The following is a 25,405-nucleotide window of genomic DNA, read 5'->3' as shown; positions in this document are numbered from 1 at the left end:
GTGCTCTTCATTTCCGGTTTTGCGTCGCTCTCTTCCGCCTCTGCGGCGCCACCTGCAGGCCAGTGCCAATCATTGTCATATCGTCATTACAAACTGGCTGCAGTGGCAGGAGGGCACGACCAGCGGAGATTTTAAACCCGTCGGAGCTTGTAATGTTCTAACAGACAACATAAGGCTTGTTTTCTAATCGATATATTACAGCAGAGAACCATTAAAGGAAAACATCGCTGACAGCAAAGAGATGGGAAACACATTTGCTGTTGGGAGCGATCCATATCGCCATGAAGCCAGCTACATACGCGTTTGGTTACCTGCAGCCTGCAGCTCGGATCGTTTAAATTAAACTTCAGGTTTGTGTGAAGCTGGAATTGATTGTGTGAGTTTTCTCAGATGACCTGCGCTTCATCGTACCCCTCATTTTGCATGATTTATATACATGTACCCTCGTTACGTTAACGCCGTTTTCCACCAGTGCCATAAACAAATATGAACGGTGACCATTAATGAGCACGTCAAAGTTTGAGGGGGGTGGGGGTCTATGACCAACATTTGTATTATTAGTAATTCCACTGTTATTATGTGTAAATACATCAGTAAGTGAAATGACTGTGTGCTGGCATTTACAGGCTATAAGAAGCTGATCTCTAACTGGCAGTCCTGATATTTCCATCTGGACTTGATGATATGAAAGGCTCCAGGAGGCGCTGATGGAGCTCCAGGAGTTAAGTTGGCTGTGTCTGGTGGGTCTCTTCTTAGCCTCCTTGCTTATTGTGTTGAGATGGCTCCTCCAGTACTGGCTGACTGTACTGCGGCTGTGGAAATCCAGGAAGACAGCCAAGGATGGCAGAGGAGAGACAGCGTGGCAGCAGCAGGTCTTCCCTACTCAGCCCCATCAGAGCGTGGCTGGAGGAGTTTGGGGCTTCCTGCTGAAACTCCGCTCTGGCAAGGATGGAGGACATGCATCTGAGGCTGGAGTTAAAGGCTTGTTGACCTCTCTCTTCTCCTTCAAGTCCTTCAGGGAACACTGGCAGCGAACCTGGGTCAAGGCTTTGAATGAGCAGGCTTGCAGGCATGGGGTGAGTTGAGATCTTTAAGCTATGAATGAACGGTGTATAACATAGTTGCAGTGCAAAAAGGGAGCTGATGGAAAATGAAGGCAAAGTAAAGAAGAATATGCCTAATGTTACTCCACTTCGCAGATGCATGTATAGTTTAGCAGGTGTTGAGGTGCTTATGTGTGCTGTAAGTGTGTGTGTGGGCTGTGAGGCGGAGGTGTGGGAGCTAGAGTGTTTCTAATCGGTAAGAGGATGGGGGGGCAGAGCCTTGCGTAACAGCTCTGAATCAATACACAAAAGATTCGAGAGGCGAGACTAGTCAGCATAGCCACAGTAACACCCACATGTCATAATAATAGTCTAAAATGGATGTGTGTTTTATCGCTGAGGGACAAGTCTAAATGAATGCTGCTGCTTCCCAAGACACAATGGTGGTCTTATCTTTCCTTCAGCTCACAAACTTTACTGTCAATATTATAGCAGTTCCAACAAAAATGTTTGATTCTGTGTAGTCAGTGCTCCAGACAGTTGGTAGTCTGACACATGCTAAAGGGTTATCCAAAGTTTGTAAAGGTCCGCCCTCCTAAATAGCACCTTTGATCTGTGTGAATCAAAGTCTGCCACACAGTCAGATGTTTCCTGTGAGCACTGGCAAAGGAGAGGATCCTCTCTCACCCCAACTTATAAAACACACACACACACGTATATATATATATATATATATATATATACGTGTGTGTGTGTGTGTGTGATTCTGATTCACAAGGCTTGCCTTACCTTCCTCCCCTTTGCAGATTGAAAGCCTGCCCATGTATGTTACTCATTTTGTGATGTTTTAAGTGATGAGTGTTGATTTGAAGAAAAAAAAAAACACTCAAAGCCTTGATGATGGTAATGTGTGATGGGTAAAAGAATCTGTGCTGGTCCACTGAACTTTGATCTCATGTCCTTTCATATGACATCTTTACACTGTAATTGAGCTGCATGTGTTGTCCTCATTCCACATGTTTTGGCTTGCAGCTTTAAGTTAGCTGAGGTTGGACAGATACCATCTTTTTTCATCTGGCTAAATTTGGTTAAATAGTACGACATTTTAGAGATTCTCTGGAAACAGCTTTCTGTAATACACCAGAGAAAATGTGCCAGTTTAGTTATCTTACAATGGCCTAATTAGTTGATCCACCATGCCCTTTGAAGCTGTCACTTACAAACACTGCAGATCTGGAGTGAACCTTGGTTGAACTTTGGACTCCTTATTGATAGTTTGTTTAATGTTTCCAGATGCCAAGTACACTGTGCTTACATTACTTACATTCCTATCACGTTTATGACACATATGAAAAATATATGACAGTACAGCTAAGTTGCAGTAACTCATAGTACACTCATGTTTTAGGAATATATTTTTACGGATGATTTAACTGATTTTATGGCAGCAATAAATACCATACATGAAGGTGTTGTTCTTCTTTCAAGGGTTTGCAAGTTTTGAACGTTATACCTCTTTGTAGGTTTAATATGGTACAACTATATGGCCCTTGGGCTTTAAAAAATATTTTAAAACACCAGTAAAACATCTTTGAAATAGTTGTTATGCTAGAGAGGCTGTCACACTAGCAGACATAAAGTATCAGCAAGGTTATTTTCCAGACTGGGTACATCAGAAGTTTGAGGATGGAGAGACAAGCTGTGTGTGTGTCTGTTTGTCCATGTGGTGTTGAATTTGTGAAATGAGTGTGTGAGCCAAGAGCTCACTGGGCTCACTCATCACAATAAAATATCTGCTAGTCACTGTGACTGTGCATCAAGCAATCTGTTATTCTAAATGTGTCTGGAGTGTATGCAAATGATCCCGCTTGACTATTAATGAACCTTTAAACATGACACTTGAAAAATAATTCACAAATGTGTCTTACTGAGCAGATGCACTGACGGGATGTAATTTAAGAGCCACTGTGACCAGGAGATTAAGATACCTTCCTTGTGTTGAAGTGTAATGGTCACATGCTTGGACTCAACTACAGGTGTGATGGTATGTGTTTGTTAACCCTCCAGGAGTTCATTATGAAGCTGTCATGTTGTAGTGGTCCTATCATATTAACTCTCTTAGTTGTAATATTAATATTATGTTGTAGATTTGCACCTCCACCCTGAAAACCAGCAGGAAAAAAACCTGCTTTAAGGGTCTGTGAAGACAGTGGCAAAAAAATTGGTTGCATTGCATTCTTTGCTTCTCTCATACATTAGGGACTTGGCACCTGCCAGGCAGGTTTCTGTGGCCATTTTGAAAGCAGACACGGGAGCAACCACCCATGCCATGGTCCTGCAGAATGACATTCTCCTCTAGCTTGCACTCCATGATTACGTTTCTACATCAGGCAAAACATGAGCTTCCCTGGAGGAGCAGCGTGGATGAAGATATGGTCTCAGTGTCATCATGTGGGGATTAGTGCCCAAATCCTTTATAGCATTAAGCTAAGTACTTCTCAAGCATTTAAGATTGATGCTGACAGAGGTCTTTAAATGATAATGTTGAAAATTATCCAAACAAAGTCAACTCTGATGAGCTTGCAAGGTTAAAGTAAAGCAGCAGAGCAGGTTCACCAACTAATTTTCTTCTGTAGAATCTGTTGTGTTCAGTCATACCTATATACTATACTTATGTTATAAGTATTTTCATTTCTACCACTGTTTCCCACCACAAGCTTTTTATTGTCTTTGTGTGGATTTTGGTAAAAAAAAAAAAAAAAAAAAAAAATAAGTATATCGTTGTGAGGAATTTGCCATCAAGAGTGAATTCATACCAGCATAGTCTGTGAGACTTGTTTTGGTGGAGAATTCAGAAAAATTTTGCACCATGGTTTGGTTTGCTTTTGTACTGTGTCCAATTCAGGGTTGCAGGGAAGCTGGAGTCTATCCTAGCAATTAGCAGGGAAGAGGCAGGGTACACCCTGGAAAGGACGACAGTCTATCACAGGGCCAAAATAGAGAAAAACAACCACCCACATGCTCACACAAACACCTCAGGAGAATTTAGAGGGACCAGTTAACCTAACATGCATGTCTTTGGAAGGAATGCCTGTAGAGAGAGACCATCCAAACTGAGTAGAAAGGCCCCTGTTCGAACTGCTCCCCAGCCAAAGCTCAAACAAATGACCGTCTTGCTGTGAGGCAGCAGTGCTACCCACCGCATCACCGTGTAAACTGTGCAGAGCCTAGTAAACTGAGAACATACCTGTCCTCACATATACAATATGTCTGTTTTTGTTTTAGGCTTTCTAAGCCACTTTTGTTTGCCTGTCCAGAGCAGTGGACAAGCATGCAATGATGTGCTGGCATTAGAAGGGTGTGAACTCAGTCAGCTCTCTTAAATGGTGGAAACATGTGGAAATATGACATTTTCACACAGCTATTTTTAAACAAGTGAATTAAGATGATTATGAGGATTATACAACCATGTTCATGATTATACAAGTCAGTTAGTAATTAGGGCAGACCTATTGATAAGCAACCCTTTTAAATCCTTGACATTAATTCGGGGTCAATGGTGGGGAACCCTGGTCCTGATTCATTTCATAACGGGTCAAACCGCTTATCAAGTTTTTGACACTGACTCATTAATTTGAATCAGGTGTGTTGGAGCAGGGAAATATTTAAAACGCTCAGGATTAGGGCCTGCAAGGACCAGCGTTTCCCACCACTGGTCTAGATGAACATTGTGAATTCGAGTCATTTTCTAACAAGGTGTGTTGCTTCATAATCCCCTCCCCCATTAACATTAGTCAAATTTTAAATGAAACATTTTCTAATTGTTTGAATTAACACAGAATAGCTAACAGATTGTTTCAGAATATTTATTTTGTTCCTAATAGGAATAAAAAATATAAAATAAAATGTTCAGATTTAGCTAAACAAAACATAAAATAAAAAACATAAATGAGTAGGCGGTTGAGTTGGGTTTAGAAGGGTGGTCCAGAGTTACCAGCTGGACTGAAGGCTGGAAGCAGGTGTGTATGTAGATGTGAATAGGTAGGCAGGCAAGAGGGAATCTGAAAGACCTTTTCACAGAACAGTCTATCCAAGTCTGTGAGAACAGCCAGGATAGACACACCGTTGTAGCTGATAAAATAACTGAACACAAGAATGTGAGCTGTGCATTTTTCAGAAAACCTTCATTTATGTGAAAACATTTGCATTGGAATTAGGTCTTTATGAAAAACACATATTACCTATTTTGTGTATTAAAAGGCTGCAGCTCCACAAAGCTGCGATGCTTTGTTAATGGCACATAAAGTTTCCAATGAACACATGAAGCATAAACAATTTTAAAGGAGGTACCCAATTTCATGAAAAAATATTAGCTCATCTTAAATGTGACAGGGCCATGTTTAGTGCAGAGTAGCATCTCCTCATCATTTATTATGTCTTCTCTATTTAAAAACAGAGTTGTAAAAAAAAAATTTTTTTATTTTTTTTATTTTAGAGACTATCTGCTTTGAATTCTTGCAGCTTGACTGTGGAGTTGTTAGGCACAGCAGAAACACAGCAGATTTGAGCTAAATCTTGGCAGAAAAACTAATTAACAAATCTTTGATAAAATTGTGAACATTTATTTACACGTATAAAATGAAGGACAGATTAAGAAATAACAGATATTATATAGATTTTTCTCTGAGAGACAACCTACTTTTTTTTAGGTAGAGTTATGTCTATCAGGTCTCTGGAGACATTAGGCCATTTTTTAGACAATGTTGAAGTTAAATGAGCATGACAGTTGAGACTGAATTTCCTGGATCCACCAAAAGACGTTCCGGTATGACAGTTTTATCTATTAGTATTAAAAAAATAGATATTTTTTTTATTTAAATTAGTTTTACTGTTACAATGCGATATAAAGCTATTTTATTTTGAGCTTTTTAATCATTTTACCTGTCAGTATAATTGGTTCTCACATGGAACAAACATTTGTTGTGTTATCATTTCTTTATTTAGCACTACTAGCTATTAGGGGTAGCTGTTAACCAAGTGGGTTAAATGACACTCATCATTTCTCATACAATGTGATGTTTTGACGTCGAAGCCTGGGCCTAATCTAAAGTCATTTTGACAAAATTTGACAAAACATTGCTGCAGATCAAGCAACTTATTACACAGCCAGTCAGCTCTTTATGCTTGCATGTTATGGGAAAAGATAGCTAACGTAACATGTGGACTGGTAGAGCATTTTGTTAAGCCTACTACGTAAAGCTTTTTAATACTGCATTGCTTATAAAGCTTGTGTCTGGTTTTATTTATAGCTAAATAAAGGAATTTCTTAATGATGAAGTGTCTGCTCAGATGAAGTTCTGTAGTTCTTTGGAAGTCTGTTTTGGATGTGTTTATAAATATTCTCTTCACAGCAGCAAATAGTGACGTACGCCTGGAATCCTCATTCTGTCTTACTAATTTTGTGTGTTACCAGGATGCTGTGTCCTCCTGAGGGGAAACCTGACCCTGACCCCCATACACAAAAACAAGATGAGACTGAGAAAGGAGGAGAGGAGAGGAGCCCACTCCCTGTATCAAATAAATTTGCCTTTGACTTTGAATGCAGATACAGGGAGTGGGCTTGCTCCAAAAACAACATGTCTTACTGATGCTTCACTGTGTATTTCTAATAATTGCCATTAGTAAAGCACATTTCACATAGATCAAAAGAAATAATAAGATAATGAGGGTGCATTCAATTCTGCAGAATGGTATATATACATACATACATACATACATACATACATGCATATATATGTATATATATATATACATATATATGTGTGTGTGTGTGTGTGTATATATATGAGCTTATTCGGACTCTGATTAGTACTTTATCCTGAATAATTGTCAATATGTTAAAATAATACTGTATGAGCCTGGGGTACAGGATTTGATATGGATCTACTTAACATGTCACAGACTGGACTAGAGGAGGCTTAAAGTAGCAGTCAACCTCCCAAGGTCTGCGGATCATAATGCAACAGTAGACTGTGCATGCATCTGCAGCTGACACATGATGTTAAACTGTCATTACTAGATGTTAGAGGAGCACAAAACCGAGTGCATCTGCAGGGAAGGAAGCTCCCTGTCCATTCACAATCTGCAATTATAAAGAGCCTTGTGATTAGCTTGGCAGAGCTCATTTCTTCTCACCCTGACTGCCAGTTGCTGGTAGATGATTAATGCCCAGTGATTATGCTCAAGTAGATTCCTTCCAAATGACAGGGGACATTAAGCACTCAGCGCTCATTTGATATGACCGTGCAGGAAACTCCTTTTTATCCTTCAGTCACAGCTGTGGGTGAGATTCAGCCTTACCAGCCAGCTTTACTTTAACCAGCCAAAGTTTAATCTACAAGAAAGGAGTGTTATCCATCATTTTACTGTTTGAAATGTACTGTATTTAGCTATTTATAATTTATGAATGTAGTAAGATGCAGTTTTTAAAACAGTGTAACATATCAAATTGAAAATTTGAAAACAATCAAAAGGACAAAAAGAAAAGAAACATTCAATCTTTTGTAGGAAGGAATGTTTAATGTTTGATGGTTCGATACTTTATAGATGTAGTACAGAGAATGGCACTTGTCAGCAGGTGTCAGTCTTAGAAAGTCCACTTAGTCCATCAAGTTGTCCCACTGGGTTTACATCTATGGCATTAATTTTTTTTAATCATTATAGATTTTATTCACATTAAAGGCAGTCTGTAGTTCCATTGTTTGTGGGCAAAGGCCAAAGTTCTGTGACTGTTGGTGTTGCTAGTACATACCCAGATAAAGGATACTATATATATGTATATATATATATATATATATATATATATATATATTCATTTATTCATTATCTTCACGGCTTATTCCATTACGGGTTGCGGGTGGGCTGGAGCGATCCCAGCATTTTAACAGGTGAGAGGCAGGGTACACCATGGATAGGTCACCAGTCTGTCGCAGGGTCAACACAGATAGACAAACAACCATTCACACGCACACTCTCTCCTAGGGAGAATTTAGAATAACCAATTAACCTATCATGCATGTCTTTGGATGGTAGGAGGAAGCCGGAGAACCTGGAGAGAACATGCAAACTCCACACAGAATGTGTATATATATATATATATATATATATATATATATATATATATATATATATATATATATATATATATATATATATATATATATATATAAATGTGTGTGTGTGTGTGTATTCTTTAACTGGGAAACTATTCTATCTTGTTGTAGCCTCATCCTTAGATACGCGTTATGAACACAAACCGTAGGAAAAGTAAATAAGGGTCATCAAAAGCCAGAGGGAGAGTGTATTTCTGGTTGACCCACATGCTTTACCAAGCCAGCTGGACCCAAAGGGAGTAATACTGACAAACCTGAAATGACACTATGAATGTCCTCAGGAACTGGTTCTCTGCAGACTTGCCCTTCACATACACACTTCACTGAACAACGATGGTTCACAAGGACAAATCAGTGGCCAGGCTTCCAGTGTTGCTCTGTCCATGATAAAATAAACTCTATAGCTTCTGCCAGGCGGATATATAACTCCACAGAGCACCAGATTGTTACCAATGAAGTCAATGATTGAGAAATTCTCCAGGCAAACTTTATTAAAGCAATAAAAACCTATAATCTGTAATCTACTACCAGCTACATGCTTGTTCATGCAGATGTTAGGATGCACATATAAAATTAATGTTAACTCCGAGTAATCTAATTACTTGAAGATGAGCTCATCTTTCATATACAGATCAAGTAAGAGACCAAACACTTTATCTAGTATTTCGAGTTTAAAAAAAAAATTAGTTATGTTTAGTACAATTGTAAAAAGTTCTTACAAGTTTATACACCCCAAAATTTGAGCTTTCAGATAACTTAATACGTCTCAGACTATTTACAGCAGCTTGTAATGAAAAGGCCCTCAAAAATACCCAGCATACTTTTCGAGTGGGATTAAGTCATTAAAAACGTTTCATGTATCTTTATTTTAAAATTGGTCATCAAAAGTTTACAACTGGCATTTTAACAAATCTCATGCATTTTGGGAACAGTTCCTGTGAACTGATAGCACTTTGTGGCAGTAATGCTTAAAGATGTTCATAATTGTCTCATATGCTTTTAAGATCCTGAAGATAATGGTTCTGCAGCACCACCTAAATTCACCATAAGATCCACTTCTTCAACATTAACATCACTAGAAACACTGCAGAAAGACCAGGGGGAAAAAAGGTACATACAATAATCTAACAGACTGATCCCCAAACAAAAAATGAAACACTCTTAATGCTTGAACAATTGTTCAGCCCAGAGATTTAGCAGATATTAAGATCAATGCTCTGAGGCGGAAACAATAGAGAATAAGAATCTGGCAGGCCAGTCATCTTTCTTGGTTTATATTCTGGTTGACACACTAAAATAAAGCACAAATTTAAGCTGAAATGTTATCTAATATGTTTTGGTTTTAGGATATTTTTTTTGTTTTCTGGTTGTCTTATTGCTAAAACAGGTAGCATGTAAATGTGACTCTCACTGTCAGCCTTTCCAGCATTTTTCTAAATCTGCTCTGACAAAATACAAAACAAACATGAGAATTAAAATATTCTTTTGCCATCATTGCATTATTTTTCTGCAGAATGATGCACAAGTGTACGGCTTCAGTGGCAAAAAATCTTTTTGTAAAGAAAATTCTGTGTTGGGAGGGTTTTTCTGAGCTAAAATTCATCATATTATATTTGCTCTGCACTCTGGATGTAATCAACGGTTGGGCGACTGAGCAGTTTTTAGATCCAGCCAACCGAGATAAACACAGCCGGTTGTACGCTGTAGTCATGTGACTGCAGTGTTAGTCCAGGCAACCTACGTAAGCTTGCAGCATTGCACTTGGCTTCTTGCCCTTCTGGCGAAAATACTGACACATGCACACACAGACACACACCACAAACTTTGTTATATCATCCTCCCACCTCTGCCCCGCCTCCATGGTTGTGTTTGACACAGATTGGACCTGGAGCTAGTGGAACATATGCCCTGACAATAGGGGATTTGTTTTCTCTCACTTGCTTCTCCTGATCCAGTTAAAGCTGTCCAGTTGAACAGATCCTTTGGTGTGTGCACAAAGTGACAGGGAGCCACTGGTGTCTTCCCAATTCTGGTGCATCTTTTCTTATTACTGAGATTCTAATTCCTCTTGTGGAAGCTGTCCTCCACTGCTGATACTCAAACAGGAAAGGCTGCTTTGTTGTCAGCATGACTAAGCACTGACTGATGCAGTTTTGGTAATGCTGCTGTGATGACTGCGGCACAGGACGTCTGTTTAATAAAGAAAAACCACGCCAATATCACAAAAGCTCAAATGAACATGGGATGAAAATTCCACCTTATACGCTTTGATGAAAACATGGTGTGATATTTTTTGCCAATATCTTTAGGTGCTATTCATCAGAGTCCACTAATCCACAAAATCTGCCAGGGCTTTAATCAATTTAGCTTTTTTATAAATACAGCACAATGACTGCGTGTTAGTTGGCAACAACATCTTTAATAACAGCATGTTTTTTACAATTTGACATGGAAAAAACATTACTGAAAGGGACTCGTTTACATTACATTAAGAAAAATTTTAGTATTAAAATTTAAACATCTTAATCTTAACTTGTTTGACATTTAATTGTTTTATTGCCATGCATCAAATGATCAGCACCACATACGAGTGATTGTTTAATCATCCCCAGGGATTTTCTTTAAAAGAAATTCTTCTTGGATGTTAAATATGCTTTGATTATAATTTTACTTTCTGGAATACAGCAGCTCTTTCATTTTCAAATTGATTAAAGACCCATGACGACTGTATCTGAGTGCTGCACTGCAAGCTCCTTTATGTCATCCCCGAGTGTGTCTCATCTTCCTCTTATGTAATATTTAGGACATTTTTCTCTTCCTCTGTCTCTGCTAGAGCTCGCTCCAGATAACGTTTGACAACAGTCTCCAGTTATCTGCTGCCTCTGCAATAGACAGCGTGACCTGCACTGACCAGTCAGCGAACCGAATGGTAAGAAATCATTTTTCATTCCATGTTACACCTTGAAAACTGAATCAGTAGAGAAACTCATTGATTCCATCCACCTTATGTGAGTTGTTGCTTATTATTACAAAATTGCTTGGTTGTGGAATTGTGTTTCCACAAAAGGAATGTCGTTGACAAGTGAGCTGTATGGTTTAGTGCAGGGCTACTCAATTCGGTCCTACGAGGGCCCCAGTCCAGCAGGTTTTCCATGTATTCCTGTACCAACACACCTGAGTCAAATTAGGTGGCTCTAACAGCCAATCAGGTTCTACACAATGACTCATTAATTTGACTCAGGTGTGTTGGTACAGGGATACATGGAAAACCTGCTGGATTGCTGCCCTCGTAGGACCGAATTGAGTAGCCCTGGTTTAGTGGCTTTTAGCCCCAGACAAGTTTCTCTAGTGGACTGTGAAGTTTATCATAACTCAACAACATACAGACATGAACAAAATTGCTGGGACCTGATAAAACTGACAAAAACAATGAAGAAAAATTTACTGAAAATTAACCAGTGAAAATCAGACATTGCTTTTAAATTTTTGTTCAACAAAATTATTTTCGAAACCAAACTGATGAAACTAGCCTGGACAAATATTATGGCACCCTTAACTTAATATTTTGTTGCACAACCTTTTGCAATCACTGCAATCAAGAAATTTCTGTAACTGTCAATGAGACTTCTGTACCTGTCAACAGGTATTTAGTTCCACTCCTCATGAGGAAACTGCTCCAGTTGTCTCAGGTTTGAAGGGTACCTTCTCCAGACGGCATGTTTTCAGCTCCTTTCACAGATGTTTAATAGGATTTAGATCAGGGCTCCTTGAAGGTCGTCTCAGAATAGTCCAATGTTTTTCTTTAAGCCATTTTTGGGTGTTTTTAGCTGTGTTTTTTTTTGTCATTATCCTTTTGAGAGAGTGTCTTACAACTGAGACCAAATCTTTCTGACACTAGGCAGCTAATTTTGCTCCAGAATATTTTGATAGTCTTGAAATTTCATTGTACCCTGCACAGATTCAAGACACCTTGTTCCAGATGCAACAAAGCAGCTCCAGAACATAACTGGGCCTCCTCCATGTTTCACAGTTGGGACAGTGTTTGTTTCCTGGGGCCTTATTTATAAAGCTGGCATAGGTACAAATACCGGCGTACGCCAATTATAGTCAACTTTTGGGATTTATAAAAACTAAACTTGGCGAGAGAATGTTCCTGCCTCCATGGAAATTCTGACCCTGGCTTTCACACAAAATCTGGGAAAACGGGAAACTGCGACACCAACGGTACAGAATAAAAACAAGGAAATGATGAGGTGGACAGTGTGCTGCCAACATGTACCAGTCAGGAAAAGAAAATGCGAGAAGTAAGCTTTGGTCTTTTATTCTGAGATCCAGCAGAGTGGGACGCAGACTGGAGGCTGGAGCGTCTAGAAGTGATGCAACGCTTATGAAACACACAAGAGATGGATTTCCTTTTATTTATTTATTCTTACACAATCCTTTTTAAATTGTTGTCCCAATTTCCATCAAGACAGTCTCTATTTCCCGCAACGCCTTGGTCACATTGTTAATAGCGGTGATCATGTCCCTCTGCATATGCAGGACTTCCTCTGAGGACACGGCTGCTGTGGTGCTGTGTAAAGTCTCTAGCCTTCCCCTTTCGCTGCAGCACCATCGACCCAACTGGAACACCCAAGAACTAGAAAGAAATATTATTTAACACCAAATAAACTGCTACCAATCTGAGATTTATCTGTACATATTTGTTTTATTAATTAAAACAAAAGACTACATTACCGGCATCATTACTGTCATTTAGCAGACGCTTTTCTTCAAAATGATTTACTGTGGGCTGTAGCGTCTTGCCCAAGGGCCCAAGTGGAAGGTGGTATTATTCCCCCCTGTGGGATTCGAACTTTGATCTCCCGCATGGCAGACAGATGCCCTGCCAACTGATATCCAGCCGCACCGTCCGATATCTCTGGCATGTCTTCCCTCTGACACGGTGTTGACAGCATCTGCCACCTGCTGCCACTATTCTGCCTGTCTGACACTAGTAATGCCCACGCCGTGCCCACCAACTAAACCTTTTTACGTTTTTCAGCATGGCCCATCAGGATCTCAGTCTAATTTGTACAAAGGACATTCTCCCAGACACTTTGTGCCTTGTCCATATGCATTGTGGAAAATTCTAGTTTGTTTTTTTTATGATTCGTTTTCAGCAGTGGTGCCCTCCTTGGTCGTCTCACATGAAGTCCACCTTCACTCAATCAGCGACGGATGTTGCTATCGGACACTGATGTACTTTGACCTTGGAGTTCACCTTTAATGTCTTTGGAGGTTGTTCTGGACTCTTTGGTTACTATTTGCATTATCCGTCTCTTTAATTTGTCATCACTTTTCCTCGTGTGGCCACATCCAGGGAGGTTGGCTACAGTTCTGTGGACCTTAAACTTCAAAAACATGTGCAAATGTAGTCACAAGAACATCAAGCTCCTTGGAGATGGTCTTATAGCATTTACCTTAAACATGCTTGTCTATGCTTTTCTTTCTAATCTGCAGCAACTCTCTCCTTTGCTCTCTGTGGTCCATGTTAAGTGTGGTACACACTGTCACCAAACAGCACAGTGACTACTTGTCACTCTTTAAATAGGCAGCCTGACTGATTACAAGTTTGAAGACACCTGTGATGCTAATCAGAAGACATACCTTACTTGAACATGTCCCTGTTGTCAACATATTTTCAATATTTTCTAGGAGTGCCATCATTTTTGTACAGACCTGTCATTTCATTAGTTGCTTTTTTTAAATAATTCTGTTGAAAAATTCAAAAGCAATGTCTGATTTTTTTGGTCAAGTTTCAGTAAATCTGTTTTTATTATTACTTTTCAAGTTATTTCAGTGACCATTGTGAGTTTTTCTTTCATTAACAGAAGAACTATTTTTGTCCATCTCTGTATGGCAAGTGTATGTGATGAGTGTCATCCTACTTTTGTTTTGCAGGTTTTACACTGTAAATGTTGGGTGGACACTGTGACATTTCCTGTGATGGTCACCCAGCAGTCACCTGCTGCCGTTTCCATGGACACCTATCAGATCACTACATCACCAACGGTGGCAAAGGTACTGCAGGACGGCACCTGGATTATTGGGATTTGTACAAAGGAGGGACAGCCTCTAAAGCACATGAGAATGTCAGAGAATTATTTGCATTGTTATGCAAATGTGTGATCTTCCACCTACATACTCATACACACAAAACTCTCATGGGATTCTGCCATCACTGCAGTTGTAATAAAATGTGAAATACTTTTTTCTGCTCAATAAGCCAATGCTTCACATTAAATTGCAGATGTTGCTGTCTTATGGTGAATTATAAAAATGATATTGTGCCATAAATATTCAATAATGTTTATGTGTGACATCCAGATCCCTTATTGTTATACTGCATGCTCATTATTCTGCTGTCTGCCTTTGCATTTGACGTGTTGCACTCCCTGCCTTGTCTCCTTCAGGTGGTGGTGCACCTGGAGGAGGTAGAGGAGGAGGGCCTGCTGATATCCTGGACTCTTTCCAAGCAGCCATCATTTTCTCTGACTGTGTCCCCGTGCAAGCTGCAGAGACGGGTGAGAACATTTGATACCAACACAACTAATCTGATATGACTGCAGCCAATGAAGGTTTCATTTTTTAAACTGCTCAGTCTTTCTAGACCAAATGCTTACATGCCTTTAAACATCAAGCACATGCCAGACATTCTTCTGCCAGATTCTTGTCATAAATGTCCGTCTACATGTAATGTTTTTCATGTGAGTCACTTTCAAGCCCATTTAACTCATCGTGAGTCATGAAGGGAATACCACTGCTGAGTAACATAAACCTACAGTACATGCCTCATTTGACAACAGCAGCAATAAGGTTAATAAAGCAAGATGAATAAATATTTAGCATCACAAGATATTTTCTATTAATGGAGAAAGTCACATAATGATGATCACTGAATTTGAAAAATATAAGAAGTGTCATTAAAAACTCAAAATCAGACGAAATAAACATCAATCATTTATTAAGCTGCTACTTGTAGTTATCTCTGTTTTTGCACCAGATTGTGTCACCATCATCAGACAGACAGCAGTTGTTTTTTTTCACTTCTCAGGGCACCGACAGTGCGGCAGACCTGGACACGATCAGAGGAATGATAGAGGATACTCTTTTCAGCTCGCAGCCAGCAATGGTTCTCAATCTCAAGATGTGCACGTCCACTCCTTTGGTGAGAAATTGTTTTATTGTCTGTCTGTGAAAGATTGAATAAGATATTAGACTAACTAGAAATGAACTACAGTCATTTAAAAAAGAAAGTATATCCTTACACTGTCATATTATTCATTGAACATAAAAACTAAGCCAAAATATATCAACTTTACAATTAGTAAAAGACTGAATATGAATGGCTTGTTGGGAAGGCTTGCCTCTTTTTCAAACAAGAACATGGCAACAAGACAGGTTTGCAAAGTTGTATCAGAAGTCATTTTAAGCTCTGGTAAGGACCACATGGTTCATGATTTGCTGAAACATAAAACATTGGAACTAAAAGTGGGTTTACTTCCTTTTTGTTAGCGTTTTCTGACTCAGATTAATGTTAAAGTAAGGGCGTCATTGTATGGGTTAAGATTATGGGCTTAAACTAATTTAAAAGGACCTGTGCTCTGTTTTCTCTACTCATAAGCAGTCCCCAATGGATCACCTATCAGTGGGACTGAACTCTGCCCCCCAGAGTGTCTTGGTGAGACGGCTCCTCCTTCGGCAGCTCAGGGTCACCTTAAGTAAAGGTCAGATATTATCCCTTAGCATCAGACCATTTCCACCAACCAAGCCTCACTGTGTCGCTGTGTGTTTGCAGGCCAGTGGTCCAGATCAGAGGAGCTGTGCTGTGTCCTGAGCCTGAACCAACCCTCTACAGAGAGGAAAACCCGCTTCCTGCCTGTGCCCACCAACCCTGACACAGCACTTGAATGGAGTGAAGAAATTACTCTGTAAGGTGTCGCATAGGGTTTCAAACTAACATGAAAGTGTTTAGTCTTAGTCAGCTTCTTATTATTTGTGAAAGGGTCCTTCAAAGCTACACTTGATTTCTTCCTACGTAAAGTTAGGACTAATCAGCATTGAACTCATACTTTGACAGTCAGGGCATCAAATCTGCATACCCATGCGGTCACGTTCATTAAATTATCTGAGTGTTTTAAGTGTTGGATCTTTAACAAATATATTTAACATTAACATTTACTATTGCATTTACATTAAGCAAGAGCAATTTAAGGAGCAATTCTTTAGATTTGCCAGGTTTTTAGGGCATTAAAGGAAAAATCATCTGGAGTAAAGCCGATAAAAAAAAAAAAAACGTCTGACACTGTTGTTTCCTGTGTGTTGAAGGGAGCTTGGCCCGGAAACCAAAGAGCTCAGAATAAGGCTTTTGGAGCGGAATGGCACGAGGGAACGTAAGCGATAGCTCAATACCAATTTGCTACTGGCTGCTGGCCACAAAGCTTATCAGCAAGAATGTTTAGACTGCTTAAGCAAATTCATCCAGGCCTAAAACGCTTTGCTGGTAAACTCACTGTAGTGGTGTTTTGTTGAGATTTACTCCTAATACAGCCTCAGAACAGTAAAAAAACAAGTGTTGTGTTGTTTATACAATTATGATTGACTATAATTTATTCTTATTTATTATGATGCTTTCTGATTTTTTGTTATATCTGGACAGAATTTCTAACTGGTCAAGCCTCCATCGCCTTGAACCTCCAATGCAAAATTCCAACTGGACAACATGTACTGTCCATAAGCCCTGGCCACGGCTTGGCACCAAACGCTACGATCACCACTGAGGTGCGTGACAATATCAGTTACTTCTCTGTAAAATGGCAGAAAACTGTTTAAAAGCATGACATTAAATCACAGTTCATCATCAGACATCAAGCAAGCTCGAATTTGTAAAAGATTCACAACAGAAGGGCTGTGCTACAAAGGATGCATAGTTCACTCTACAGCCTATTACACCATCCTCCCCCTGTTGGACACTTATTTGCTCTATTAAATGTGATTTTTTTTTGTCTTTTTTTTCTCTCTTGCAGCTGATGTACATGGAAACTGAGGAGCCTCGTAGTTCCCACAATGCTTTGCCACTTCGCTCCTCACTCACCCCCACCAAGAAAGTCGACGTGGACCGGACCATCATGCCAGATGGAACCATTGTCACCACCATCACGACCGTCCAGTCTCGACTTAAACTTGACCGCAGCCCAGGTAAATCTACGCATCAGCTGTTCCATTGTGCTGTGGTTGCTGCACAACAACAGATAAATTACTGTGTGGTTATATAAACAGTGACTTCAGATAGGTACAATTACTTTCAGGTGATTCCCCCTTGCGTTCTCCATCCAAAGTGGAGGTGGTTGAGAAGAAAGCCACTGTCCTGTCTGAGAGCAGAGGCAGCAGCAGCCCAAACCCGAGCAGTGAGTTTCAGACTGAAACCTAGACATTGTTTTACAAAGCAGATGCAAAGTAGGATAAGCAACAAACAGCAGCGCAACACGAGCTGAGGAATGTTTTAACCCTGACTGAGACAAAAGATGCCTTTTCAAAAGTATGTGCAGTGCAACAAACATCAACGCAGTGATGTGATGTTTGTTTGAAAAACTGGATTTTGCAGTTTGGTGGTATAGCACCTGTTTACACGTTTGTGTTTTTGTTGCTCAGAGAGCAGTCGTCTGTCTAATGGCCTGGATCCTGTTGCAGAGACGGCTATCCGGCAGCTGACAGAGTCTGCATCCAAAGCAGCACGAAAGACGCCAACGAAAAGGAGCACACTAATCATCTCTGGCGTGTCAAAGGTCAGAAAATGGCCACTGCGTCCTGTAGTGTTTGTGTCATTACAAAGTTGTTCCTTTAAATCTTTTAGATGTATTGTTTTGTACCTTTAAGCTCTACTACTTAGCTTTAGCTTTATTTATATAGCACTTTTCAAACACAATTATAACACAAAGAACTTAGAAAAAATTACATCAACAAAATAAGACAAAAACACTTAAAAAAAAAAAGCTATTTCTATGGCGCTACTAGGAATGTAAAATTGATTCTGGGCCAGGCAATGTGAGTGTGATCTAAATTTAATCCACAGTCACAGACAGCCCCCCATTGGACCACTTTGTTACAGAATGAGCCTTCTGACCTGATTTTGCCCAGAAAATCTGTGGAAGCACGTTCAGTGAAACTCAGTGCTGAATGTAAAGATCCTGTTTATCATGGGGCTATACTCTGTTACATATCCTGCATTTATACATATGAAAGTGCAAGTAAATGTCAGATCATAATCAGTGTCTTTTTAGGACTGTATTTCCAGTGTGGACCAACATAACTCCAGTTTCCTCTCTTTGCTTCTTATCAGGTTCCACTCACAGAGGATAACTGCATGTTATCCAGCGGCTATGCCGCAGCCATGGACGCAGCCATGCATGGAAACCATTACAGGCTTGGGCATCACCAGGACCCAGATGAAACCACACCATCTGACGTGTCGGAGCGTCCATCTGTGGAGGATGTGGAGTCGGATACTGGTTCTGCTGGTGCCTTGGAAACCCGCAGCCTCAAAGACCACAAAGGTAGCACGATGTTTGCAGCTTAGTGGTGATGAATGTTAAGAAAACTAAAATGATCACACAAAATTCAGCAATTTAATTTTATTTAGTAGATATAATGTTCTCTTTGTCTTTATACATCATATATTAATTAATGAAATTTATTTATTTTTAATCTAATCTTTACATATTGTTGCTTTGCTTTCAGACCCTAGATTTCACATGCAAACAAATAGTGTAAAGTGTTACATAACATGGACTTCAGTTTAACATTCACAGGTATACACACCTTGTAGACTTACTGTTCTTATACTGCCCTCTGGAGGCGGGACTGCAGCAAACTAATACATGCGCAATTGTATCAAAATGATATCAAAAGCTTTGTAAAACTTACCAAACAAATGTTAAAAAAAATTGGAGAAGAACTGGAATAATTCAATAATGAAGGGGGAAAAAATCTTGGAATTACTTTCTAATTTTTATTTTTATTTTAAACAACAACAAATGTATAACATGCAAGTGAATCTGCATTTAACAGAAATCTTAACAAGCAGTTTACCTGGCTGATTGACAGGAAACATGACCTTTGTAAGAAGAATGTGCGATTTTTCTTTCTTTCTGGTTGATGACCTATGGCTCTCTGCAGATGGACTGACCTAATGAATAAGACATATAAAATGAAATTATCATTGGATGTTTCAGTTCTCTATTTTGCAAAATTCTCACCAGACCTCTAAATATGAGCTGTTGACACAGGATTACAAACGTCCTACAAAAAGTAAATTCAGTACTAACCTAAATAGCAGAAAACAAGGTTAACATTAAAGACAAGTGATTATGGACTGTGGAAGATTGGATGAAAATGATCTGCACAGGACAGCAAATGTTGATGGAACATTTGTTTGCATATAAAATAAAACCTATAGGACTGCCTGAAGAAAACAAGCATATTTCCACAGTCAGCAAACTGATGCTCAATTCAGGACAGTTCGTGTTTTTAAGATTTATGAAGCCAAAATGTTCAGTTCATATATAGAATAGTTTTTCATATCTGGGATTTGTTGGTTTTTCTACACAATATAACAGCTAAATCAATATCCTTGACCTGCAGTGATCACTTTTTTTTCTTGGGCTAGTAAATGGCTTTTAGTGGACACACTTAATCATAAATAATAACTTAAATTTACAAGGAAGAAATTTCATGCAAAGTCCCAAATCTACAGTAATGATTTGCACTTTAATTCCATGATGTTTACCATCTGCTTTCTGCAGTGGGCTTCCTACAGAGTGGCACAAAGCTGTTGTTCCGCAGAAAACATCGAGAGAAGGAGTCCTGCCTCAGCCAGTCCCACGAAGACATCTCCAACATGGGCAACAACTTTGCAGCCGCAGCCACAAACAGCAACCGTAAAAAGTCTGGTAGCTTCTCCCGACGCATCATCAAGCGGTTCTCTTTCCGCTCGTCCGGCAAATCTAAAAACAAGGCTGCAGCTACGAATGGAGGAGCGAGCTCAGCAGATAACTGAATAACATTGTGAGGATCATCATGGATTGTTCTAAGGCCTCTTCCACAACTGTCAGGGCAACAACTAAGCTAAAGTATGGTCTTTGACAACCTGATTACCCCAGGTGGATTGTCATTGCTACTTTCTGATGGAAAGATATTCTGCTAGGGCTCCCCTTTAGAAACAACTTGATGCACAGATGACGCTACAGAAAAGTGCGACGAGGAAATTTATGTTTTTTTGTGAAGAGATCTGCTGCTCTGCAAGAAGAATAACATTTTTGTGTCCCAACTGAACACAACCTGCCGTGTTTCATTGGGATTGGTGGTGGAAATCTCCTTGACTATTTAATTAATGTAAAATGACTTTATGACTTTACCTGTTGCACTTTGGGCTGATTTTCTGTTTTCTTTTAATCGGCACATGTAAAATTTGTTGGTTGTAAAAAGATAATTTATTATTATAATATGGGACTCATAAAATGTGATATTTATTTTACCGCGCCAAATGAAGTCATTTTAGTTGCATTACACTTTAAAATGGAGACAATGTTTGTTTTTCCACACTAATGTAATTATAAATACATAATTTAAGTAATTAAAAACAAACCTGTCTCAGTTTAGCTGTACTGTGCATTAATTATTGTTTATAAATTGTTTTTCAGATGTTTTATCTTAAACAAAAATCAGTAATTCTGTAAAATTACTTTCTGTGGAATATCATACCTTGACTTTGATTTTGAAAATGCAAAATGCCAGCATCTTTTGCATTTTTTTATTTATTTTAAACAGTGAGTTTAAACTAAAATAAGGGAAAAAATATTGAGATTAAATATCAACATGTGAAAAAAATCAACATGATCAGGTACCGTTGTGGCTCTGATGAGTCCAGTTAATGCAATCAAGACTGGATGTGTTATGTCCAGTGTCTCACAAAAAAAGTCCTATTCTACAGAAAATGCTGATATTTGATCACATTCATAGATTAAACTCATAAAAAGCTCTTGCATTTACATTTAAGAAACTTATCATCCAGGAATGTTTTGAAAATAAGTCTTGTTTAGAAGTTAGGGGTGTATAATGGAAGCATTTGAAGATGTTGAGCTCAGGACAAGTTGAGTGGAGTGATGGCTGCAGTGACTCCTCTCAATGCTGGAAATGAAATTACTAGAAACTTCAGCTATGAGGAAAACCTGTTGCAGCCATCAAATGCTAATAGAACTTATATGTAAAGCTGTACAAATGTTTTTGGCCATTTGTGTTTTGTTTGAGAGCATGAATAACCTTTTAACTGACTGCAATAATTCTGGGACCTCAGAACAACCAAATTAATTGATTCTTCAGGGTGCATCTCCTTCACCAAAGGAGAGATGTATAAGAATTGGAGCCTGTGCTGTCTTAATGTGGTTAACAATACACAACAAATTCAAAATGCTGAAAAAAATTAACAAAGCTACTTCTTTGTTTGAAGGCACAATGAGGGAATATTTATGTTTGTGGCTGTAATCTTAAAGAAAGAAGATGTGAAATTTAAGATATGGATGACTTGTTTTATTTTTAAATGTAATTTATTGCAAATAAATTATTTTTCAAGCATTACTTAGTTTGTATAATTGACTGGACTATTTTCAACTGTAAAGTCATTTGTTATCCATGGCATGGACATAAAATGTGCCTGTGTTGAACTATTTGGGCTGAATTGAATTTAGAGATGTTTAGAGTTAACGACTATCGTTAAAAGTCATGCCTCAACTTAGGTTTCATTTGAGTGACCATTGTCCATAGTTTCACTTGAGGCTACGTGTGAACAAGCATTGTCAATCTCCTTAACATAACTGATTGTAGGTCGGGAAGAGCTGATATCTCAAACCCCTTCTGTTATGCAAAGTTGTCTGTACTTTGACATATGGCCTCTTTCACACACCGCTCAAACTCTTCTTTGTCTAAGATTTTAGCATTTCAGCACCTCAAAAGTGTGTCTTTTATCATTAAGATGCAGGAAAAAGGGGGTGTCCTTGTGTCATGAGTTGGCTGTGGTGTTGAATCTTCCAACTCTTGAGTGGTTGTTTTCCTCAATGTAGAGCATATGTGAACACAGTTTATAATTGACAAGTCACTTCCTTCGGAAATATCTGCAGATATTTTATATAAATCCTGAGTTTATGTTTGTGTGGCTGCTCCATTATTTTTATTTACATTCCAGCTGGATGCAGATGTGTTAAGATCAGAATCAAACAAAGTGACCATTTACTGCACAATGACAATCAATTTGGTACAGAATTTGTAAGCTACTTTATTTTTATTTTCTACAATGCATAAAAGCAATATTCAGGATAAAGAATTTCTTATCATATGGTTTACTACATTCTAAAAAACTACAGCTCTACATGTAGATTGTAGTCAGTTTGGTGCCACTGGTTACAGGGAGGAGGGAAAGAAATTGTCTGCACATAGTGCTTGTTTTATGTGTATAGATACCATCATAAACAGGAAGGGTTTGAAGCTACTGTGATGGAGGTTGTTGCTGAGTGGATGGGTGAGAAGTTTGTCACTCCAATCTGCAGTAGAAGACATTCATGTTGACAAAACGTCTTTTTTTTTTACATGAACAGGTATCTTTTGTTTGTGATATCAAACAAACAACTTCACACATAAGCTATTTTGGTGGCTACCTTTGTCATTGTAATATTATCTGTGTTATCTTTTTTATTCTTGCTTTAAACCATATGACTTTTTTTTTTTTTTTAGAAATATACTAGTACTTACTAAATTTAAAAACATATTTCATCCAAATGTCTCCATCAACTAAGATGAGGCCTATATTAGGAATAGTGGCCTAAGACTTTATAAAAGTGCCAAAAATGTGTTTAATCATTCTAGAATTAAAAAACTCATGTACAAGACTAGTCCTTTTTATTTTACCAATGCAATGGTCTCTTATTTATTGTTGCAGCATACAACAAAGTATGTATGTGTGTATTTCTAGTGAGATACCAACATGCAAAATGAGCTAGTCATATTAGCCTACAAATGTTGTCCATTTGTGTTTTCTAATCGGGAAAAATAAATGATTTACCAAATAGAACTAATATGGACTTCAATGCAACCAAATTAGGTCAACTTGCAAATTTTTTCTCTCGGGGAGAAATGAGGCCTATCAAAAAAAGAATAACAGACCGGGGGCTTTTCCATATAATTGAATTAAATCTAAATTACTGTTAAAATTTACTATAAAATTTACTTAATTTGTGCTGCTGAATGGGTCGTGGCGCCAAAAGTTTAAAGCTGGAGGGAAGATTCTCAATTGGTCAACTCTGTCCCCCTGACCCAATCATTGTGAACAGGAAGAAGAAATAACCAATTACCTTTGTTTATTCCAAGAAGAATGATTGGTTCAGGGCTAAGATGATTAAACCAATAATAAGTGACATTTTCTTCCTTTTGACCTCTTCACACCAATCAAATCAGACTACTTTCGCCCTTTAGACCAATCATTGTTTAGGGCGGGACAAACACGGGTTTATATCCAGGTCGTCGGCATTCATTTCCCGTCTTTTAAGATTTACACTTGTACAGAGTTTCTTCACTTGAAAGAAATCATCCAACAACCGACAATGTCTGGAAGAGGCAAGACTGGAGCAAAGGCCCGCGCTAAGGCAAAGACTCGCAGCTCTCGTGCTGGTCTGCAGTTCCCCGTTGGTCGTGTCCATCGTCTCCTCCGCAAAGGAAACTACGCTGAGAGAGTGGGCGCTGGAGCCCCTGTTTACCTGGCCGCTGTTCTCGAGTACCTCACCGCTGAGATCCTGGAGTTGGCTGGCAATGCCGCGAGAGATAACAAGAAGACCCGCATCATCCCTCGCCACCTTCAGCTAGCCGTTCGCAACGACGAGGAGCTTAACAAACTACTCGGCGGCGTGACCATTGCTCAGGGCGGTGTCCTGCCCAACATCCAGGCCGTCCTGTTGCCAAAGAAGACCGGCCAGGCTGCACCAAGTTCCGGCAAGGCGGGAAAGAAGGCCTCCTCCCAGTCTCAGGAATATTAGCTCTTCTAGCTAATAACACTGGAACACCAAAGGCCCTTTTAAGGGCCACCCACACACGAAAAGAGCGACTTTCCTGTTTTTGTCTTGCTTCACGAAAAGCCCTTTTATTTAATAAAAAGCAGGTTTTGTAAATGTTGTTGCGTTTGAATTAAGGCGAGCTTATGCCTTCAAGTAGTATGTAGAGATTTTTGGTATAACAATTAAAATTACGTATCAAGAGAGGAGACTAGTGATTATGTTATTGGTCATCCCCATTCAGCGGGTTGATAACCCTTATTCCTTGGTCAGCGTGACTTTGCAGGTGAGAGGGCTAAAACTTGAAATATCTTAACTCCTTGACCAGCTTGTGGTTGACTATTTTTACCCTATAGTTTTTATTGGAAGCTCCACATAATCGTAATTCATGCAGGATTGGTTTTTAGATAAAGTTTAAGCCATGGACGTCAAGCTCTTGTCTTTAAAGGCCTGCTTGACAGTTTTAGACATTTACTTGTGACGCACCAGGATAAAACTAACGGATCAGTGAAACTGTTATGACTGGAAAACCTAAATTCTTAAGGACCAGAGGTTGGCACCCCTGCTCTAGGTTAACATTTTGAAAGAAAATGTTAAAGAAGGGGTTTACTTGTTGCATCAGCCTTCATTGGCTTACACGTGTGACCCTAATGTTTTTGTGTGCGGTTAAAGCCTGCATAACATGTTCTAACGTTTCTTCATATCTAGTACCAGGTGTTTCCGTTTTCCTTTGTGAAAGAAACAACGGTAAAATAGTGCAAGCTTAAGCAGAATTAAATTCATGTATAAGTAGCCCTTGTACATCAGGCAACACAGTGACGGTTAATTTAAAGAATATACATTTAATTAGCTAAATATACAGGAAAATGGTATGAAGTAGTTTTCTTTAAAGGGAAGCATTAAGAAGATTTTAAAGTATTGGAGTAAATCCTTCAAGCCCATAAAATAAATCCTTTGTCTTGGGGTAAAGTTCTATGCACTATAGATGTGCAGAAAAGTTCCAAGAATTTGGTTTATGGCATCTGATGCGTATATATGTAAGATTAATAAAAAAAAA

The 25,405-nt window shown here is 38.9% G+C and overlaps 2 protein-coding genes across 5 annotated transcripts; both read left to right on the top strand.

Moving 5' to 3' along the window:
* Window positions 1–88: 88 nt before the first annotated feature.
* c2cd2l (c2cd2 like) lies at window positions 89–21,889 on the top strand. 4 transcript variants are annotated; one of them, XM_042007824.1, is made up of 15 exons: window positions 89–350; window positions 627–1,076; window positions 11,049–11,144; window positions 14,159–14,278; window positions 14,671–14,781; window positions 15,312–15,425; window positions 15,885–15,984; window positions 16,056–16,188; window positions 16,586–16,650; window positions 16,917–17,038; window positions 17,284–17,455; window positions 17,566–17,664; window positions 17,909–18,042; window positions 18,597–18,810; window positions 20,059–21,889. In XM_042007824.1, exons 2-15 carry the CDS (start codon window positions 708–710, stop codon window positions 20,310–20,312), a joined length of 2,103 nt encoding a protein of 700 aa, XP_041863758.1. In that variant the 5' UTR covers window positions 89–350; window positions 627–707; the 3' UTR covers window positions 20,313–21,889. The 4 variants fall into 4 exon arrangements, with proteins under 4 accessions (XP_041863758.1, XP_041863759.1, XP_041863756.1 ...); XM_042007825.1 differs by having other exon boundaries at window positions 15,882–15,984; window positions 17,948–18,042; XM_042007822.1 differs by having other exon boundaries at window positions 15,882–15,984.
* A 1,934-nt stretch (window positions 21,890–23,823) lies between these two features.
* On the top strand, window positions 23,824–24,465 carry LOC121654004 (histone H2AX). Its single transcript, XM_042007827.1, has one exon. The coding sequence runs from the start codon at window positions 23,905–23,907 to the stop codon at window positions 24,331–24,333; it is 429 nt and encodes a 142-aa protein (XP_041863761.1). The 5' UTR covers window positions 23,824–23,904; the 3' UTR covers window positions 24,334–24,465.
* The last annotated feature ends 940 nt before the right edge of the window (window positions 24,466–25,405 follow it).

Source organism: Melanotaenia boesemani, chromosome 15, assembly GCF_017639745.1.
Source record: "Melanotaenia boesemani isolate fMelBoe1 chromosome 15, fMelBoe1.pri, whole genome shotgun sequence".
NCBI lineage: Eukaryota > Metazoa > Chordata > Actinopteri > Atheriniformes > Melanotaeniidae > Melanotaenia > Melanotaenia boesemani.
The sequence above is the reverse complement of the archived record's forward strand: the minus strand, read 5'-3'. Positions and strand labels throughout refer to the sequence as shown.

Coding starts and splice junctions, on each gene's coding strand:
- c2cd2l (XM_042007822.1), top strand. CDS start 708: ATGGAGCTCCAGGAGTTAAGTTGGCTGTGTCTGGTGGGTCTCTTCTTA. Junction 15,426..15,881: donor TGTGCACGTCCACTCCTTTG/GTGAGAAATTGT, acceptor TCTACTCATAAG/CAGTCCCCAATGGATCACCT. Junction 17,039..17,283: donor ACGCTACGATCACCACTGAG/GTGCGTGACAAT, acceptor TCTCTCTTGCAG/CTGATGTACATGGAAACTGA.
- LOC121654004 (XM_042007827.1), top strand. CDS start 23,905: ATGTCTGGAAGAGGCAAGACTGGAGCAAAGGCCCGCGCTAAGGCAAAG.